Source organism: Brassica napus, chromosome C2, assembly GCF_020379485.1.
Source record: "Brassica napus cultivar Da-Ae chromosome C2, Da-Ae, whole genome shotgun sequence".
NCBI lineage: Eukaryota > Viridiplantae > Streptophyta > Magnoliopsida > Brassicales > Brassicaceae > Brassica > Brassica napus.
In genome coordinates this window covers 17,888,761-17,911,388 of record NC_063445.1, presented here as the reverse complement: position 1 = coordinate 17,911,388, position 22,628 = coordinate 17,888,761, and the positions used below count along the sequence as shown (strand labels likewise).

The window sequence follows — 22,628 nt, the reverse complement described above, 5'->3', positions numbered from 1 at the left end:
TAATATTAAAAACCCAAGTACTATGAAATATAGAGGTGAATCCAAACTTTTGAAAAGCTGGCAAGCAAATCCATAATCAACCTTATGGTTTTGTTGGAGGTCTCCATCTCCTAAATATTAGCAGACCAAATATGAATGGCATGACCAGAGTCTATTTCTTAAAATCCTCTGCAGATGAAGTTATCACAAGCCACATACCATTACATTATCTTGCTGGAGCAGGTATTAAAACCAAAGTTAGCAACTTTTATAAACACAAAAAAGAATCAAATATAGAAACTTATGGGCAACCATCTTAAGAAAGCACTAGTTGGAAGGTATTCCAAATTCGGGTTAGACAGTGTGGTACGCTTTCGGGCTAGTCCACTCTGTAGCACTAAGTGTGTTCCTCCCGGAGCCACGACCGGATCAGCCGATAGGGTTTATTAAAAAAAATGAAAGCACTAAAAATTGAATTATCTCTTTGGTCAAAGTGGCAGAAGATTTTTTTTTGTCGATGGTTAATTATGCTATTAAAAACTATGAGAACTATTACAAGACGATTCTATAGCCGGCAATTCTACATGCTTTATGAGGATTCACGTCTGACTGCATCATCTTGAGCCGTGCATCATCTTGAGCCGTCATATGAGATTCATGCCTGACGGTACTCCTTGCGCCATGCCGAAGATCTCCTATATGCTTTTCTCCATAAATCTGCATAATTCGCTTTTGCTGGGATTCAAAACCCATACCTCCTGGTGTAGAAGCATTAATGAAACCTTAGTCAAACCACTGGACTAAAGTGGCAGAAGATTTTGTATAGGTTTTTAATTACGATGCTCCTATGCTAGTCGATATGGACATGTTGTGTGTACGGGTCTGGAGGCAGGGCACAGTCGGTAGTTTCTTGACAGGTGCTTCATGTAGTCTGCAAAACACAATAGAATGATCTATTATTATAGAAACAGTCATGGTCCTCAAAAACGAATTATGAGATACATATAGTATTCAGTTTCAGTTCATGCTTAATGCTTACTCGCATTCGCTTCCTGCATCTCATCGTTTCCACCAAGTCATCTCCAGGTTCGTCACCTAGTTCAGTCTCATGGCAAATACCATAAACACGTGGAAGAATGTTTTGATCACTAAGTCCGTTCTTCGCTACTGAATAGTCTTTGAATAGACTTAGACTTATACCCCATTTCTTTAACTTGAACGTAGACTCCCCATTATTACTTACATGAAGTTGTATATCCACCTGATCGTAGCAAGCATTGTCTTTGTTTAGTAGATGAAGCAGTTTATGAATTTGAGCAGGATGTTTGGTAGATAATTATCTCTGGACATTGCCTCCACGGTTGGACTATCAGTCAATCTAGCTTCAGTCAATGCCCAACAACCTGAAAAGTCAACCTCCTCGAGATGTTTCAGTTTGGAAATGTTAAGGGTAGCATGCTTCAGGTTTCTGCATTCCCACATACTTATCAAGCTTAGATTACTGAAGTTCTCGATCCACCAAGGAACCTCTTCAATCCCTGTTTCGCTTAGAAAAAGCTCTGAGATGTTGGTCGAGATATCAGGAAAACTCCTCAACCGTGAACAACTAGTAAGATCGAGTATGTCGAGAGATTTGAGGTTGATGCCGTTAGGAAGAGTTTCTAAGTTTATGCAGTGTCTAATGCTCAAACTTTTCAGTTTATTGAGTTTATGAAAAGAAGAAGGAAGCTCCACCAAAGTTGGTATATCCCGAGAGGTACAACCTCGTTAAATAGGAAGACAGAGCATGGTCATGAGGGGTGTAAGCGGCTGAAAAACAAACAAAACAAAAACTAGTAAAATAGTTATTTCTGTGAAGGGGAAATTTCCTAAAAATACATTTAACTCAATTTTGTTAAGATCTTTAATACCCAAAATTTTTTGTTACCCAGTTTAATATATCAACTAATTATTTTATTTTTCAATTCAATTCACTAAATTTAAAACTGTAAATTAAAATTATTAATAAATTTCAAACAAAATTTAAAAAAATCTTCAAAATTCAAAAATAAACTTTAAAAATTCTAATTTGATTTCAGAATTTAGGAATGAATAAAAAATTGAATGAAGATTTTATTTAAAAAAAAAAAAAAAATTTAAATGAAAATATGAATTGGTAGTATATTTGATATTAAAACAAAACTAAAATTAAAAATTTTAAGATTAGCCACAGTTTTAGTTTCTTTTATTTATTTAGAATAAAATAAGAAATTGTTTTTTATTTTTTTTTTGAATTTTTAAGATTTTTCAATTTTGTTTGAAACTTATTAATACTTTTTATTAAAATACGTATAGTTTTTGGATGAAAAATAAGTAAAGTTTGAGTATTAAAATAAGTAAAGTTTTGAAAGTTAATGTATTAAAAGAACAAAATAGTCAGTTGAAGTATTAAATTGGCCAAAAAGTTTAGATATTAAAAAGTTTAATAAAATTTAGTTAGAATATTTTTATGAAATTTTCCTTTCACTAATTGCTTCTTACGAAATATAGACCTAGCCACAATATATAATTTCTTATGAAGTGCTTAGAATGGACGTTAGGTTAAGTACATACCTGGACTCTTTCCCACAAATTTTCACTCTTCATTCTACACATTCCAAGCTCAGCAAGATTCTCTAGACGCAAGCTAGATGGAAATTCTTCAATGGCTGTTTCGCTTAAATCGAGCACGGAAATGTTGGTTGAAATATCAGGAAAACTCTTCAACCTCGAGCATCCCTTGAGAGTGAACCGTTCAAGAGACTCCAGATTCATTCCGGTTGGAAGAATCTCCAAATTTTCACAGAATGTCACATCCAAAAAAAAAAAAAAAAAAAAAAAAAAAAAAACTTCTTGAGTTTGTTGAGATATTGAATAGAGGAAGGAAGCTCCACCAAACTCGAGCAAAACGCAAGATTAAGTGTTTCGAGATTAGTGGCCATAGAAAGATTTGGGATTTCTTTAAGATTTCTAGATCTCTGTAAATCCATGTTCCTTAGCCCTGTAAGTGACTATAGTAAAAGTCAGGTACACCTTGTTTGAAATTATTGTTATCTATATTTATATCTAAAAATTACATGAACCCCTTCCCACAATTTCTCTAGCTTGCTCCCTTGCATATGAAGCTTAACGAGATATGTAGGACAAAAGTTAGAAGGCATACATTTCATTGGGTATCCATCCAACCTTAAGAATCTAAGTTTCGGCGGCAAATAGTCAAAGCCTTCCCCAAAACGCCACATGACTTCTTTTTCATGGTCCCATTTCTTAGTGTACATGTTTAGAAAACGGAGATTCCGCATCCCTTTGAAGGCCGTCTTATGTATTCTCAACTCATCAATATCTTCTATATTCAATGATATACCTAGAACCTTTTTAGTACCCTGAAAATATAAGAAACCAATTTATCTTAACCAAAAAGCTTCAATCTTATAAAAGATAGTCGTCATCGAATGAAAAATAAAATCTAACCGTGCTGTCTTCGAGTACATCGCATACATCCTTTGAATCTATCAGGAACTCACGTTCTCCTGGCTCGTCTGACTGTGCACGAACAATTTCTTTTCCCATTTCTTCGATATTTGTATCTAATGATTGTATATTTGTATTATACGTATGAGGGACTTGTCAACAAGAGTTTCTAGACCTATATCAACATTCAACTCACTATCTGCAAGCATCAACTTAATGTTCTTGATTTCATCACCGTTAAGGAAACATCCAATGTGACGAAATAATGCTTGATGTTCCTTCCTCTCTAATCCATCGTAGCTAACTCGTAGGGCTTTTTCTATTTTTCCGTCTAGCCCTTTCCCTAGTGTTGGCAACATGTCTACCCAATACTTCTTGTTTCTCGCCCGCAAACATGAACCTAAAATGTTTAGACCCAAAGGAAGACCACCTGCTCGTGCTGCAACTACAGTAGCGAGCTCCATGAAACCAACAGGTGGATAATTTTGTCTAAAAGCAGATTGACAGAACATTCGAAGAGCTAAATTTTCAGATGGCATACCCACCTCGTAAATACATTTTATCCCATGACCCCTTAGAATCTGCTTATCTTTTGTAATCACAATGACTCTGCTTCGAGGACCAAACCATTCATCTCCACCCACCAAAGTATCTAACACCACTTAGTCATCCAAATCATCAATGATAATAAGAACTTTAAGGTCTTTTAGCTTCCCTTTAACCACACCTAAGTGATCTACCTCTATGATTTTCTTATCTAATATTTTAGAGAGGAAATTTTCTTGCAAGTGCAACTTCATGTTATAGTCATCCGGGTTGGATTTACTATAATTTTCCATACTCTTGGAGATGAAACGTCTGTCTATGTAAATACTACCTTGGAAGTGTCGAGAGAGCCGACCGAACAGAACTCTTGCGATTGTCGTCTTACCAATTCCCGAAGAACGCCATATACCAACCATCCTCACTTCTTCAGATTCCAAATGCAACAACGCACTCATTTGAGCTATATGATCCTCAATGCCAACAAAGTTATCAAAATCCTTTGATGGAGTTAAAAGCAGTTTGTCCAAAACACCATTGGCAATTGCTTCAATCATTGTAGCTTCGTTGCCCCTAACAAAGGACAAAGATAATTTCACAAACATGTTTTTCTTACAGCAAATTGATTGTTAATGAAGTATAAGCATGATGTAATGATTCATAAAATCTCCCACCAGCTCACAGAATGGTATCCAAGGATGTTTGCTACATTGGTCAAAGCTTCCTTCCATCTACTTTTCACTTCTTCTGTTTTGTTGTGGCATGTCTCTTCAAAGATCTTTCCAAAGTCACCGGTTTGTTTTCTTACATGAGAAGGATCCAAACCGTAGAAAACCGGTATCACCATTTGACCAAACTTTTTCTTGCAATTCATGATCTCCACCAATTCGTTAAGGCACCAACTTGAAGAGGCGTAGTTTCTGGAGAACACAACCACAACAATCCTTGAATTCTTGATTGCATGTTGAAGCTCGGGATCAAATGACAGGCTTCTCTTGATCTCGTTGTCTTTAAACGCAGTGATCAGTTTTCTGTCCAGCTCCTTGAGAAAGTGGCTCAAGAAAGTTACGCGGACGTCTTCTCCGCTAAAGCTTGGGAAGACATCATACACACAATTGCGAGAACAGGAGGTAGAAAAAGAAGAACATGATGATGATGAAAGAGCCATAAAGAAAGAACTGAAACTAATTTTTAGAAGAAGAACGGCTTGGTGATGAAGGAGCCATATAATTTAGCAATTTCACCATTGTTTATATATTTTTACTTGCGCAAGTTGACTTAATCACGGCCACACAAGTCACGAAGACCACCGACATAGAAGAATCATTGAACTCTAATTAATGATGGTCGGTCAAAAATTTGCAAACCGGCCCGAAATGTTGGCGACTCGTTCGGACCAAACCTATTGATGTCTCTAGTGACAAACTATCTTAAATGGACCCAAGAAAGACACGAGATTTGTATGATTTGGATTCTACCCTTGGCCTTACGCTCCTTTGGCATATTTCCTTATTACTCAATTTTCGAAAAAGGCCAAAAGATTATTCTATACATGATTTCTTTCGCCAAAACAGTTTTTTAAATATCTGAAATACTTTTCACGAAATTAAGAAAGTTTGGAATTTGAGTTCTAACAAACAGCTTTTGCAGATTTATTTCAAAATTTATCGAAAGTTTCATATATATATATATATATATATATATTGCCCCAAGTAGAGCTATTCTGTATGCAGGAGAGTTCTGTCCATCTTAAATTTGTGTATTTGGAATTGTAGGTCGTGGAGTTGTTGTTCAAAAAGCTATTGATTACAAGAGCATCTCTAACATATTATTATATTTTAAATTAAATATAGTAATTCTAAAATATATATAATTAAATTTTATTTCAATATTCATTTTGATAGAAAAATAGAGTGATAAATAATAATTTTAAGTTGCCAAAAAAAATTAATTTTTACTCTAAATAGAAAATATTTTACTCCAAAATAAAATTTGTAGTAAATATATGAAATAAAAAGGATATTTTCTAGTTGTATGATAAATAAAATTTGATTTGTTTTGTCCCTTCGGGGACATACGATAAAATAACACGGACTTTTTGCAAAATTGACCTAAAACTCAAAGTCAAACACAAAACTAACCCTTTTTTTTTTTGGAAATTGGTTTTGCCCTATTCACCCTACAAGTTCATATAATTCACGAAAATGCCATCAAAATTCTTTTTTTTTTGAAAATGACATTTTTACTCTCGCACCCTCATCATCTTCAAATAATTACAAGATTGTCATTGTCATCAATACCCTAACCACCATGAACAACCAATTTGAAGCTCTTAATGCTCCCAAAATCGATTTATCATTCTTCTTTCTCCATTCTTATGAACTAAACACAACATCTCTCCCACTTTCTCTCCACATTCAGCTAAAAAAACCCAATATTTTGATTCTACATTTTTTATGGTTCATAGAGTCATAGAAGCTAACGATTTTGGGTGGGTCACTTCCGTTTGAGATTCTGTGTGCTTGGAGAAGTCTTATGTGTGCTAAGGAAGTTATCTCACCAATTTAAGGTATGAAATCAAGTTTTTTTCCAGATCTGTTCGTCCAGACGACTGAAATATAAGTCATCTGGTCAATGCAGAGGTTATATTTGCAATTGACTTTGAAATCTGTTTTTTGAGACAACTGAAATACAAGTCGTCTGCTTTTGTTTGGTTACAAAAAAATCTCCAAAGAACCTAGACGACTTACATGTAAGTCGTCATAGGTTAGTTTTGCATTTGACTGGATTTTGTCTGAATTTTGACTTTTCTGGACGACTTATTTTTCAGTCGTCTAATGGAAAATTGAAATATCAATATTTTATTAAAACCCGATGACTTACATGTAAGTCGTCGTAGGTTAGTTTTGCCATTGCAAAAAAAATTCAATATTAATTATACACAGACAACTTACAATTCAGTCGTCTGCCCGACGACTTACATGTAAGTCGTCCAGGATTTTATTCTGAAATTCTGGTCAAACCTCGTAAATCCTGGACGACTTACATGTAAGTCGTCGGACGGACGACTGAATTCTAAGTCGTCTATATATAATTAAATATTGAAGTTTTATTTTTCAATTGCAAAACTAACATGTGACGACTTAATTGTAAGTCGTCGAGTTTTAATAAAATATTGATATTTCAATTTTTCACCAGACGACTGAAATGTAAGTCGTCCAGGAAAGTCAATCTTCTGAAATAATCCAGTCAAATGTAAAACTAACCTATGACGACTGAAATGTAAGTCGTCTAGCTTTTTGAGTTTTTTTTAACCAAACAAAAGTAGACGATTTATTTTTCAGTCGTCTCAGATAACAAATTTCAAAGTCAATTGCAAAAATAACCTCTGCGTTGACCAGACGACTTATATTTTAGTCGTCTGGAAGACTTAGTTTGAAGTCGTCCGCGTCGATCTTTAATAAACTTTCGTTTTCTTTGTTCTATGTTTGCTAATGTTTTTTGTTTTGACTTTTTCAGATGATGCGTCAGTTACATGCAGTGTATGGAGAGTGGTTGTTGAAAGATGGATATTGGAATTTTGTGGTTGATCATTTCAAAAGAGCGAGAATGTTATTTTTGAGTGAAGGTTCGACACATGTTGATCTTGTTGCAATGGCTCAAGAAGATTATAACCTGGACATGAACATAGAGTCTGTGGAGTTAACCTACTCATTACAAAATATGGCTCCAGACCTTCCTCCTATTCATGTTACAAGTGATAGACGAGTTCGGAACTTGCTCGAGATAACTAAAACGCATGAAGTACGTCTGGCTGTAGACGACTTACATGGAAGTCTTCCGGTCAATGCAAAGACTTACATAGATGTAGTCTCGAATTGTTATATGCTTTGACTAGTTACTATTGTTTGTTTTCATCTCTTAAGTATTATTGTTATAGACACTAATGATAATTATTGTTATGAGTTGGAAGAAGGGTTAAAATGCTTCTTAAAATGTTGTATCAATATGAAGCTACCAACATTCTTGTTTATTAAGATGAGAAGAAGGCTATGGGAGTTTATTATTGCATATGGGAGATCCAAATATAAGAGAAAGGCTATTGAAATCTATTATTTCATTGATTTGTAAATGTGTAAACACATTGTTAGCACATGTATTACATCTTGGGAAACATTATTACTGATTTTACAAAAAAAATCACAACTAAAAGAATAGACATGCAAATCACAAAACAGACCACAAACAAAACTATTATAGATCATTCATCGACAAAGACAAGCATGGACTCCACTTGATATGGAAGAAGACTTAGCGCATTATATTTTAGACGACTAACAGGTAAGTCGTCCCAAAAGTCTTCCAGATCTGAAAAACCTGCATATCAAATCCAGATCTGAAAAACCTGCATATAAAAAAACGTTCAAATGGCTTAAAAACAGAGAAAATGAGTGGAAGATTTGATAAATCTTCATTTATAGAACACACAAAAATACATATCTAAAATTAATAGATCTACCTTTAAATGAGTAGAAGATGAGAACCATCTGATTAAAAACCTGCAAAAAAAAAAGATAGATTAGTGATAAATACATGATACAAAACTGAAAAAAATTCATATAAAGTTTGGTGTTTTCAAGTCAAAGAGGTTAGAGTGGGTTTAGAGAGTTTTAGTTTGAGAAAAAAGTAAGACCTTTATACAACAGGAAGCTACCAAATGAAAAAAAATCAGACATAAAAACTTACCAAAACGCTCAGATCTATTATGAAAGGGAGACTTCATCAGAAGACTTCCAAGAAGTCCAGACAACCTCCTGGAAGTCGTCTAGCGCATTATATTTTAGACGAATAACATATAAGTCGTCCCAGAAGTCTTCTAGATCTGAAAAACATGCATATCTAAATCCAGATCTGAAAAACATGCATATCCAAAAACGTTCAAATAACTTAAAAACAGAGAAAATGAGTGGAAGATTAGATAAATCTACCTTTATAGAACACACAAAAATACATATCTAAAATTGATAGATCTACCTTTAAATGAGTGGAAGATGAGAATCATGTGATGAAAAACCTGCTAAAACAAGATAAATTAGTGAGAAAGACATGAGACAAAAACAATAAATTGATATAAAGCTTAGTGTTTATAAGTTTAAAGAGATTAAAGAGAGGTTGAAGAGTTTTAAAATGATGAACATTACATTTTTGTTGCAGCCATTTGAGAGAAGGATAGAGAATGTGTAATTTTTTTAATATAGGGAGACAAAAAATCCAATTAGGTTAAAATATTTTTGATTCAGACGACTTCCTAGATGACTTACTTGTAAGTCGCCCAAAAGACTTTAATAATTTTAGCGGAAAACAAAAATAGAAAACTTCCCAGACGACTTATGTAAGTCGTCTAGTTTAAATTATTTAAGCGGGAAAATAATTTTTAAAAAAAAATTAGGCAGAAATATTTGGACGACTGACTTACATGTAAGTCGTCCAGCTAAAATTATTCACTAGACGAACATAACCTCTAAACTTATTTAACTAACTAAACATTTCATAAAATCAAATTAAACTTTAAAAGTGTTTACTATACACAAAAATAAACACTTACAGGTAAAAATTTAATTTTAAAAAAAAACATTCAGGCTTTCCAAAATCTACCCTAAGAATACATACAATACTACAACATATGTTGCCAAACCCTAGACCAAAGAATACCATGATTCAGTATCTACACTCATCTATGTTGACAACAATTCAGTTTTGTTATATTTTAATTTATATCACTTAAAACTGTTTATAATTACATGATTTTAATTTTTTGCTTATCAAAATATTTTTTTTAAAATTTAAAATTATTTTTAAGATCAGCTACACCAGAAGACTTACTTGGAAGTCGTCTAGAAGAGTTCTAGCATCTCAGACGACTCAGACGACTTACTGGAGCTATATTCGTAAATAGCTTCTGTTTTTTTGTTTGGTTACAAGGGGCTGACTGTATTTTCACAAGAATTTTCGGTTATTTTTGCATTTGATTCAAGTTTGAATATATGTTTGTATTTAAAAACAAGTTGTGAGTCATATTTGGTAAATTTTCCGAATAATATGGACTTTAAATATTTAAATTTTGTAACATCTTTAAATGTTTTCATTATACAGTTAATAAAGTGAAAATACCATTAGATGTCAGAATTTTAGTATTAGTTAAAAATAGTAATGGAATTTGTAAGGTTGCGACGAATGTTTTTGATGGGGAACAATTTTGCATGAAACAAGCAAAGACATTGTTGAAGCAAAAGCTCAGACTTCTTCTGCTTTATTATGAATAAAGCGAAAAGCTCATCTTCTCCTGCAGCGAAAATAATAAATCAACAAACAAAAGTCTCGAGAATCGTTGAAAGGCCCCCACTTTTCTCTTTATTTACCAGATTGTACCATCTTTCAAAATTATGCAAAAATTGTTAATAGAGACTGTTTTCTTGGTTTAGGAGTAATAGTAATTATGAACATTAATCTTCTTCACATGGAACAAAATCTATAGAGTTAACACGTGAGAGAGATCACAGGCACGCGTGTGGCAGAAGCAAATATTACAACCGTTACGGGGAACATCAAAACCCTTTGACTCTCTTTAAACCCCTCTCTATATACTGGTCAAATCCGAAACCATCGTACGGTCCAGATTTCTCAGATATGGAAAATAGCAAAGAAGGGTAAATTAGTCATTGTCGTTAAGTTTTGCGTTACATCACAAAACCAGTACACAATAAACGCTTTGGTTACGACCGACCATACCACTTTCCTCTCAACGCTCTCTTCTTGAAACTCTCTCTATCTCTTGTCTTGTCTGCAAATTTGTCGGAGTGAGAATGGAGAAATCGTCTTTCTTCAACCAGCATTTGCTTCTTTCTCTACTCCTTCTCTGCTGCTTCCTTTCTTCTTCTTCGAGTTCCGATTTAGAGGCTCTTCTAAACTTCAAATCCGCCGCTGATTCCACCGGAAAACTCTTCTCATGGAACTCAACCACCGACCCGTGCAAATGGACCGGAGTCTCCTGCGTCGGAAACCGAGTCACACGACTCGTCCTCGAGAACCTCGAACTCACCGGGTCAATCGCCTCGCTCGCCTCGCTCACCGAGCTCCGAGTTCTCAGCCTCAAACGTAACCGCTTCTCCGGTCCAGTCCCCGACATCTCGAAGCTCACAGCATTGAAGCTACTCTTCTTATCGGAAAACCAATTCTCCGGAGAGTTTCCGGCGTCGGTTACTTCACTCACTCGTCTCTACCGCCTTGATCTCTCCTTCAACAACTTCTCCGGCGCGATTCCACCGACGCTAACCCATTTAACCAATCTCCTCACTCTCCGGTTAGAATCAAACCGGTTCTCGGGTCAGATACCAGACATCAGTCTCTCCGATCTACAAGATTTCAACGTCTCCGACAACAACCTGGTTGGTCAGATACCAAACTCCTTGTCGGAATTCCCGACCTCCGTCTTCGGACAAAACCCATCTCTCTGCGGAGCTCCATTGCTTAAATGCAACGACCCAACTAAACCGGGTCAACCCGATAGAGCAACAGCTTCTCCTCTAAACAACCCAGAAACCATACCTTCCTCTCCGACATCAGTTCACACCGCCAAAGACGGCGACAAAAGCAGCACCGCGAGGATCAGTACATTAGCACTCGTAGCTATCATACTCGGAGACGTCATTATCCTAAGCCTCGTCTCTCTCCTTCTCTACTGCTGCTTCTGGAGACAATACGCCGCAAACAGGAAGAAACACTCGAAGGTTCTCGAAGGAGAGAAGATCGTCTACTCCTCGAGTCCTTACCCAACGGCGGCGCAGAACAGTAGCAACAACCAGCAGCAACAAGGCGGCGAGAGGGGTAGAATGGTCTTTTTCGAAGGAACCAGGCGGTTCGAGCTTGAAGATCTTCTCCGAGCCTCAGCTGAGATGCTGGGGAAAGGAGGATTTGGGACGGCGTACAAGGCGGTGCTTGACGACGGCAACGAGGTGGCGGTGAAGCGGTTGAAAGATGCGGTGAATGTGGCTGGGAAGAAAGAGTTTGAGCAGCAGATGGAGGTTTTGGGAAGGCTACGTCATAGTAATCTTGTGAGCTTGAAAGCTTATTACTTTGCTAGAGAAGAGAAGCTTCTTGTCTGTGAATACATGCCTAATGGTAGTCTCTTCTGGCTTCTCCATGGTACGTCGTCGTTTTCAGTTCTTTCCTTTTATGTTAATCGTTACCAGTTCTGGAAATCAGTTGCTAATCAGTTTAGAGATTTGGGGGTAATTATTTTTTACCAAAAGTTGGCTTAGGTTTATGTTTCCGTAGGAGGAGAAATTATAGAAATGGTAGGGATGTTCTTGTCTGGGCCAAAAACAGGTGATTCCTAATTCCTGGTACATGAAAGGAAATGACATTTAGGGTAAAGCCAAAAGGCATTAAGAGTAGGGTTGATACATTGGACGTATCAGAGGATCTGATTAACCCGGAGTTTTTAGGATGAGGATGAGTTTCTTAACGGAAGAAACACTTAATCATGCTCTTAGTAGCACTGCAGATTTTAACCAAACCGAGCTAACAAAACCAAATCTAGATTTTTGGTTCTTGGTTTGTTTTTAGTAAGGTAGAATTGATTACCAATAGTTCGAAATTACTGCAGTTACTGGTTCTGTTCGGCTCGTTTGGCTGGAACCTATCAATTAATCTTAAATTTTTAATTTTCCTAGATGAGTTATACCAAATTATATAGGAAACTAGATTTGTTTATACCAAAAGTAAACTTATTTTTATCATTACTAGAATTTAGTCATTTGGTTTTGGTTCTGGTTTGGTTAATCTAGTAGAAGTGATTACCAATATTTCAAAATTACTACTGGTTCGGCTCGTTTGGCCGGAACCTATCAATTAATCTTAAATTTTTAATTTTCCTAGATGAGTTATACCAAATTATATAGGAAACTAGATTTGTTTATTCCACAAGTAAACTTATTTTTATCATTACTAGAATTTAGTCAAAATCACGTAACCAGAATTTGTTAATCTAGTAGAAGTGATTACCAAGATTTCAAAATTACTACTGGTTCAATTCGGCTCGTCTGGCCGGAACCGATCAACTAATTTTAAATTTTATATTTTCCTAGATGAATTACCAAATTATATAGGAAACTAGATTGTTTATACCAAGAGAAAACTAACTTTTTGTCATTACTAGAATTAGTCAAACTGAATTATTTGAATATAATTAAAATATTAGTTAAACCTTATTACAAAAAGTTTAATTTTGTTTAGTAAACGTAAAAATCGAAATTAATTCAGAACCGAACCAAACTAAAACTTATTATATTAAAGTAATAATCTTTTGAAAAAACTTTGGTTTACTGATAACCAAAAAGAGCTGGGTTCGGTTAACCAAAATCCAAACTGAATCACTTTCACGTTGGCATTTATTATTACTAAATGTAGATAATTGAGAATTTAAAGTCTCTGGATAGACTTGGCAACAAGTTGGACAACCAAAGTCCTGATCTGTCTCATTTAATCGCTTTTTGTTGTTTCTTCGGCTCGGCTTCTACTCTTTGTCTCTTCCACCTAATCATTTAATTTCATCTAATCACTTCTTTCATTGTTTTACACTACTTTTATAATAAAGCGACTAATTACATTTCTCAAGGTAAGTGTCAAATTCGTAATATTATGAGATATATAGTGTCTAAGTGGTTATTTACCCCTTTGGTGTAGGTAATCGTGGACCGGGTCGGACCCCACTAGACTGGACCACGCGCCTCAAGATCGCAGCTGGGGCGGCGCGTGGAATAGCTTTTATCCACAACTCATGTAAAACCCTGAAGCTCACTCACGGTGACGTAAAATCCACCAATGTCCTACTTGACGGCTCCGGCAACGCTCGTGTTTCCGATTTTGGTCTCTCTATCTTCGCACCGTCGCAAACCACCGCTAAATCTAACGGCTATCGTGCGCCGGAGCTGATCGACGGTAGAAAACCTACCCAAAAGTCCGACGTCTACTCGTTTGGAGTGTTACTTCTTGAAATACTCACCGGGAAATGTCCCAACTTAGTGGAGACGGGTCACTCGGGTGGGGCAATGGATTTACCGAGGTGGGTCCAATCGGTGGTGAGAGAGGAGTGGACTGCTGAAGTGTTCGATTTAGAGCTGATGAGGTATAAGGACATAGAGGAGGAGATGGTGGGACTGCTGCAGATTGCTATGGCCTGCACTGCGGCCACGGCGGATCACCGGCCAAAGATGGGTCACGTGGTGAAGATGATAGAGGAGATACGTGGTGGTGGCTCTGAGACGTCGCCGTGTAACGACGGGATCAATTCTGCGGCGGAGTCCTCTCCGTGCTTGTCTGAGGACACGTGTGGTGGGACTACTAGTCAGTAGCGAGATGTGTTAACTTAAAGTCTTGTGTAAATCACGTAAGCAGAATCATTACCTTTGCTTCATAACACTTACACTTCTAGAGTTCTAGGCGTTTCTTAGTTGTTTTCACTTTTAATTTGTTTTGTAATATTGCTAGTTTCTGTTTTATGGATATTGCTAGTTTCTATTTAGATCTTCAACATCTTCAAAAAAATATTAAGATAACATAAACTGAAAGTTCATAATATTTTGCGTTAAAATTTTACATCTACACAATAAAAATATTTTTGTAACTGAAAGCAGGAATCTCTTTTTTTTTTTTTTTTTTTTATTTGTATGTAAAGCCAAAAATTAGGTTGGTACTTTTGAAATATTGGGTTGCGTAACACACTAGTAGTATTAAACTAAGGAAGAACGTAGTGAGTGATGATTACTTTCGGAAGTCCGGGTCTAAATGCATGTAACGCCGCCCACTAGTGATGCCTTAATGTCCGGTCCATTATTCTTTCTGATTTCTCGGACGATGAAAACTACACGAGAAAGGAACCATGTGCGCGCTTGTTATCGCATAGTATGGTAACATTGTCGGCTACTGATTCTATAGTCTAGCATTACATTAAGAGTTACACGATAGTCAACAAAAGAAACATACAATATTGAATACATGTGATTGTTAAAGGTTATTTCGTTGGCTGATATTACGGACGAACAAACCATTTACGGCAATGTGTAAATGAATCATCCAAAAATCTGTAGAAGTCTTTTTCATGAACCATTACAAATAGATGACCCGGATACTATTATTTCATTTCATGGTGGCCAAGTAGTCTGAAAATTCATCTTGATGCTGGAAAAATAAGACTTGAGAGGATTTATTTCTACAAAGTATTCAATCTTTCACAAGCATCTTTCACAAGCCTTTGAAAATTAATATGACTTTCTATCTAGAATCCATAAACAAACTGTAGGAAGTGGTTACGCCCATAAACAAACTGTAGATTAACGAAACATTATGATCCAAGAAAGAGGTTTAGCTATAAAAAGAGAAGAAAGAACGAGACAATTATAAAGTTAAAGCAAAAAATAAAATAAAAAGTACCAGACAATTATCTTGGATCACGAATAGAGGTAGCAGCATTCTTATACTTCAAACAGTAAGAGGATATTCATAGATATTCATGTATTAGCGTCTATTTCATATCAAGTTCGCATAAGCAAAGTGAAAGCTTAGATCAAAACGTTATGCATGGATAATACCAACAGTCTAAATAAGAAATTTTTGAACAGAGAACAACCCGAGATCTTGACCGGAACTAGATAAGTTGGAACCGACATCCACAGAAATTATTCGCACTTTATAAATGATCATTTATGAATTGAGGAAAAGAACAAAAAGAATACAACGTAAAGTTGACAAATTGACAAAAATAAATTACGAAAGAAGAATTATCAGAAATATAAAACAGAAGGTGCAAGCCTGAGCAACCTGCCGAGAGCAGTGGGCAAGAACTTGCGAGCAAATAAATAACAAACATTCGTCTTCTCTCCGTTGTGGTAACACTGCCTATCCTCACCACCACCATTCCTCAGCTTCACCAACAACTCTTCTGTCACCTCGTATCTGATAAACCGGGTTGGGTGGGGCCCACCGTTCGTCCAGTCAACCCAAGTGAGAGTCCTGTTCGAGTTGCGGCGACCCAAGCTAGATTTGATGTTGAGGAGCGTAGGGATGTAGTGCTCGTCTGCGTAGCAACCGTGGTGGCAATAACGGTAAAAGAGAGGCCAATATGTTGTGTCGGAGATGATCTCAAGGGCCATGGCACGGTCTAACTCGAACCACTGGGAGCCTTTTCGCCAGTGGCGTAGCTGGACACGTGGTTTCATTTCAGGACTGTATCTACCACGTCCAACGCCACCGAGTTGGTCGTAGGACTCGACGTGAGTTTGAGTTGATGTCGTGAGGTAAGAGTAAACGGTTGTGAAGTTGAAGAGAGGGATGCATGATTCGGAAAGAAGTACGAATCGTTCATTTGATATGTCTAACAAAGCATTTGCTAGTAATCTTTGTTCTGCTTCTACCATATTAACATATCCCCAGTCCACTCGCTGCATTATCAATAAAAACAATGTTTTTTTAACATTAATAAAAACAATGTTACAAGACCCGTATAAGTTTATAAAATAAATAACGCAATTTATCAAAAAAAAAACATAAGCTAAGCTAGTTGTGGTCAATTGATATAATTGAACTAATACTAAAATTATATTCAATTAATGACCGCGTGACATAATGGACCAAGAAAAAAAAGTCTCTATCGATGAAGTTAGAATCAAATCCAACTTGTTAACCAACTTTGTAAGATTTATCCTTCTAAATAAAATACGTAACATTAACCGCACTCAACAAAAGTCACATCACAAGAGAAGATTGATGAATCTTAATTAAATTTGAGAAAGTTACGGGAAATAATAAATTTGGAATTTGACTTTTGATTTGAGAGATTACGGGAAATAATCAATTGGGATATGTTTTTCATTTAAGACAGATGCGTTTGTGCCAACTAAGTTAAATTAACCACTAATAAGATCATCTTCCTTTATGAGGTACATGCGTTTGCACCTGCGATTCTTGTTGGCAAAAACGTTTATGTTAACTAACGAAGAAACCATGCAATAATAGATTGACCCAAAAAGAAAAGGAAAACCATGCAATGTATTGTAGCATATACTTTTATAATAAAATAGCACTGGCACCGACGATGGACAACAAACAATTACTTGTTTAAATCTTATTAATAATTTGTGTAACAAAAAGCAACCGTATTGTGCAAGATAATCTACATTCCCTTCACAATCTCATATGAAATTTGAAGTCTTTAATGTAAAATTTTTGTTTTGACATTTACTCAATCACAGTCAGAGCATGTTTACAACAACAAAACAAAGTTTTCAATAAAGTTAAGAGCGTAATTTGTAACATTATTATTTTCAAGAATTTGTATAGCAATTTGTTATTCTTTCCTTTTCGATATCGATTTGACAGCTCGATAGTTTAAATATTTGTTAGGAATGTTACAAAATTTTAATTTTAAATCTTTTTTCGTTTGATCTTTATTTCATTCAAAAACGAAAACATCAAAGTGTAAGAAACTGACCTTGCTTGGGATCTGCCGGCCATGGAAGACGGAACCTTCGGGATATGACTCGTTATTAGAAGGATATGAGTGAACGTAAATATTGAAAAGATCTTCATGTCCTCTAAAGAATTTCTCCCATAAGGGAGCCAGAGGTAAATAACCTTTTGTCAAAAACATGAAAGCAACCTTTGGTGTTCGATAAAAAGGATAACTTCTGATCTTAGGTGCCATTGAAGCTCTCCAAAGAAGCTCTTCATCTTCCATGTCGTGCATGATCTTCTTCGGCGACCTCAGAAACCCTTTGAGCCCGACGTGCACGGGCTTAGAAGGAGGAGGGGGAGGAGAAGGAATAGTAGGAGGAGGAGGAGACGAGACAAGGAAGAGCTGAGAGATCCGTTGGATGTTGAGAGAAGATGTTGAAGATATGTCTTGTAGAGAGGAATGGAGAAGGATACCTATGATTATGCCGCAACATAGAATAAGGGAAAATGAAATGAGATTGAGGAAATGATGGTATTGAGCATTGAGAAGCTTTGCTACTAGAGATGGTGATGAAGAAGACAAAAATGAGCTTTGCTCTTTTAGGTTCTTCATGGAGAGAAAGAAAGAGAGAGTTGTGTTTTAGGAGTGAATGGATTTACAAAGTTTGAAGAGGGAGGAGAGACAAGTTCTTTGCTTTAAGGGCAAGAGATATGATACCCGCTTTTACAAGTGGAGAATTCTATTTATACTATTTTGGGGTTGAAAAGATGAATTTTGCTTACCAAAATAAAGGTTTCATATAAAGTCTATGTACTAAACATTAATGGAAGAATCTGTTAGAAACTAGTTATGGAAGATTTTTAACGGGTAATGGTGATTTAATCGCATATTAAAACTGAATAATTTAGTACGGAAAATGACAGACAATAATATATTCAGGAGAATAGCTGAAATTTATGGAATTGATTCTTTAATTAGTAAGGAAATTTTATTAACTTTTTTGGTCAGCAATATTCTTAAGAAACCTAAGAAGATTACGTACTACTAGTCAAAATAAAATCAATTAAAACGCCACTATTAGTCCTGGGCACGTATCGGATATCCGAGTTTTTGAAGGCATTTGTGATTTGTTTCGTATGTCACGGATATCTAATTTTTTTATTTGCTTTGCTTCGGAAAAATACGGATATTCGGAAAAACGGATATCCGGAAAATAAATAGATATTTGTGGATATTTACGAATACTTACGGATATCTCATATGTTTTGATTAATACAAATAATCTTAAAATTTTGATACAAATTTGTTTTGTAAAATATTTTTTTGCATGATATATATGATAAAAATTAAAAGAATTAGTGAATCTACATATTTTGTAAATTTTTTGAACTTAGTTAACAATTATAATAACATAAAACTTAAGAAAAAAATTATAATTGTCAGAATGTGTTCTCTTCTTTTTATATAATACTTTTATATAAGTAATAATGTGAATATAATTTATCAAATCATATGTTAGAATAATAATTATATAATTTTATACATTAAAAACTTTAAATATAATCAAGATATAAATGTATTTATATATTGCCGGATCGGATCGGATATCCGCTTCTCAAAATTTTAATATTTGTGATTTGCTTCGATTTTAACGGATATTGATTTTTAGTATTTGCTTTGCTTCGAAAGTTTATGGATATCTGGAATTTTCGGATCAAATCGAAACGAATAACAAATCGAATCAAATTTAACGGATAAAATGTCCAGCCCTAGCCACGATGTTAAGTTTTTTTTTTGGCATGAGTTTTTTTTTCATACACAGTAAATGCCAATCGGGCAACTTCGATAAGTTTGGTAAGAAAAACGTAAAAGAACTTCAAAATGCAACATAAATTAATTGACGTTTATTTTTGTTTGAATTAAAACTGTCACTGCCATTTATAACCATAAATTAAAAATTGTTGACTTAAAATGAGTTTTAGTTAAAAAAGCTTCAAGTAAAATAATTGAAGAAAACACTTTTTCAACAAAAAAATTTAACATAATTTTTATTAATTATCCGTTAAATTTTTAGTTTTAGTATAAAATGATTTTATATTAAAACCAACTTTATATAAAAACAACATGAATTTATTTTAAAAGAAAGTATTTAATGGAAACTTTTTCAAGTAAAAATAATTATAGTAAAACCATTATATTAACTAGTGTAAATTTCCATCTCGTTCTATCATCAAAGTGACTGTACTTATTAAATTAAAACCATGGGAAGACAAAAGTATAAAACAGACGAGTGTGAATTATGCAAATGACTGCTTCGTGTCAAAACCTTTTAGGATTTGCATGTTTAACAACTAACATAAAGCGATATGAAATTTAACATTTAGACCAAAAAAACGATATGAAAAGTTGGTGACAAATGTGAAGAACAAATAAGTAGGTTGGTATCTGAGAAATCACAAATATTTTCCCGTTATTACTCGTATTTCCTTGGTTCAACAAGTTCAGCCTTCAACTTTGTTCTAAGGAGCCGGGCCACAAAGTAGGGCTGGGCAAATAAACCGAACCCGAAAATCTGAACCGAACCCGATCCGATAAAAATGAATCCGATTTCGAACCCGACATAAATACCGAGTGAATCTTGTTTTATGGTATTTCGGGTTATGGGTATTATTCGAACCTAATCCGAAATTAAATGGATATCTGATAGAATCCGAAACATTCAAAATGCCAAAAAAAAACTTGTACCAAACATGATCTCGATTCCTTATATATAGCCAAAATACACTAAGATATTATTAAACATCTACAATAACTATCTATTACATGAATGTTGATGGTAGAAAGTAGCGGTTGAGGCTTGAAATTTTTAGATTTTAGTTTTATTTTCATTGAATAATTTTTTTCATTTCATTTCATGAGAACTTAATTTTTCGTTTTATGATTTCATTTATTGGTTTTCTTTCTATCAATAACAACGTTTACCTTTCGTTTGACTTTGAATGATCATGTTTGATGATTTTTTCTTATTTTTGAATCGATTTTACTTATGTTTTCGTTACAAAATAAATACAAATCAAGTACTTTAAACCCGAAGAACCGATTTTACTTATGTTTTGGTTACAAAATGGGTATAAATCAAGTAATTTAAAACTGAAGAACTGGTTGGAACCCAAAACCCGAAAGTACATCGGATTGTACCGGTTCTTTGAAGATTTACTAATCCGATCCGAACCCGATAGAACCCGAACCGGTCCCGAACTGAACTTTTATATAATCCGAATGGGGCTCATTTTGATAAATCCGAAAAACCGAGACCCGATTGGACAAACCCGAAATCCGATTGGGACTCCGAATGCCCATGCCTACCACAAACTTTCAGCCATCATTACTCTTTGTCTAATCTGTCGATTTTCAATTGACTTCCTTTATTATATGCTCAGTTTCACTTCTAGGAAACGAACAAAATCTTATCCCCCAAATGGCATGAAGCTTCCAATAATACTTTATGGTTGAATGATGACCAAAGAACGAAATGAAACACTGAATTCCTTATCATTTCCAAAATAAATCACCATTCACAAGGAATAATTTTTCCTTCTTGTTCCTCCTCATTCCTTTTTTTATAGAGAAATAGAACAAAAGCATTCCTTGTTAAATTTGATAAAGAACAAGCATTCCTTTTCATTCATGCAATTTTATTCCTATACGTTTCTTTCCTATTCGTTTTTCGTGTTCCCGAAAAAGTTACCAGTCGGAGCCATAACTTTCCAGGAAGGATGGCACGTGTTACATAATTATTGTCTCTAGCTCAACCAATTTTTGACATATAATTTACAAAGTATATTTACCAATTTTTGTCATGTATTTTGTTTTCACCGCTTCATACACATGTTTTTATCTTTTTGTTTCATTGTCTGCATTTGGCTAGTTCCATTTTCCCTATTTCGTTTTTACAAAAAAAAAAACTATGTTAGTTTGGTTCTATTTTTGTTTAAAATGATAATCTAAATATGTTGGATGCTTTTTTTAGATTTCAAAATTTAAAATATACTAAGGGAGAAGGTTTATGTGTGTAATATTTAAATTTTATAAGTTTGATACTCCAGTATTAACTATGCCATTTGCGTCCTAACTAATTTGTGTTTGCTCCTCCCAGTGATAATTCTTCTTGATTAGATATAACTGGCTCTAGAGTTTGAACCGCATGTTTCCGAACACATGTATATATATATTTTTTTTGTTTTTTTAAATGTTTGTATTACTATTAGTTTATATGATAAAATAGTAGTTTTGGAGAATACTGGCCGAGATATTCCAAAACTTGACCAACGCTCTATAGATCCGATCATGGCACCACCAGACCCCAACTCAATAAAGCCATTATCTTCCCCCAAGGCTCAAAAGTATGTAGTGCCATGGATGGACATTCAAGATCAACAAGTCTTAAAAAAGCAAGATCTTTATCCTAATTCCTAAAAGAATCAAGAACCTAGAATATTTTGCTAAGTCGAACACTCAAAATTAAGTGAAATAAAAGAGTTTAAATATAATTTTTTGTAACATATTAAATATATTTATTAAACTAGTCCTTTTGGTTTTTCTTTTCTTTCAAATTAGCTTAAATCTTGTTTTTTTTAATAAATGATAATGTACACTCTTATTTATGTTTTTTCGCTTTTTTTTTAATTCGACATTAGAAGATCACCGGAGAACCATTATATAAGATAAATTTTTAGTTTTGTAATTGATAATTTAAAATTCTAATAAAATAACACAATTCTTCCGTTTATAATTTTGTCTAAAAATTTATTTTCAAATGGTTTTTTGATGAGATGAACTTATACTTGACTGAACTAGGTACAAAATAAGAAGTGTTTTAAACACTGCAGAAAATGAATAGAGATAAATTTCATGGAAAGGTGGTCTAAAGGTAGGATACTAAATTTTGGTTTATTCTCTCACTTCTTATATGTTTAGATAAAAAAAACTTGTTTTACTTAACCTTTAATAATTCAACTCTAAATGTAAAATATACTAAACTTTAAAATTAAATATATTTTTAAGCACAAAATAAATTGTACATCTTATAAGTAAACTACAAAGTAAC

At 34.5% G+C, this 22,628-nt stretch overlaps 2 protein-coding genes and 1 pseudogene across 2 annotated transcripts; 1 reads left to right on the top strand and 2 right to left on the bottom strand.

The window, feature by feature from the left end:
* Positions 1-425: 425 nt before the first annotated feature.
* Positions 426-5,458, bottom strand: LOC106393102 (annotated as a pseudogene).
* Positions 5,459-10,762: 5,304 nt separating this feature from the next.
* Positions 10,763-14,597, top strand: LOC106381116 (probable leucine-rich repeat receptor-like protein kinase At1g68400). The gene is made up of 2 exons (XM_013820986.3): positions 10,763-12,213; positions 13,756-14,597. Exons 1-2 carry the CDS (start codon positions 10,875-10,877, stop codon positions 14,421-14,423), a joined length of 2,007 nt encoding a protein of 668 aa, XP_013676440.1. The 5' UTR covers positions 10,763-10,874; the 3' UTR covers positions 14,424-14,597.
* Positions 14,598-15,753: 1,156 nt separating this feature from the next.
* Positions 15,754-18,454, bottom strand: LOC106379364 (glycosyltransferase BC10-like). Its single transcript, XM_013819337.3, has 2 exons — positions 17,558-18,454; positions 15,754-16,508 (listed from the first exon to the last, which is right to left on the bottom strand). Exons 1-2 carry the CDS (start codon positions 18,131-18,133, stop codon positions 15,852-15,854), a joined length of 1,233 nt encoding a protein of 410 aa, XP_013674791.1. The 5' UTR covers positions 18,134-18,454; the 3' UTR covers positions 15,754-15,851.
* Between the last annotated feature and the right edge of the window lie 4,174 nt (positions 18,455-22,628).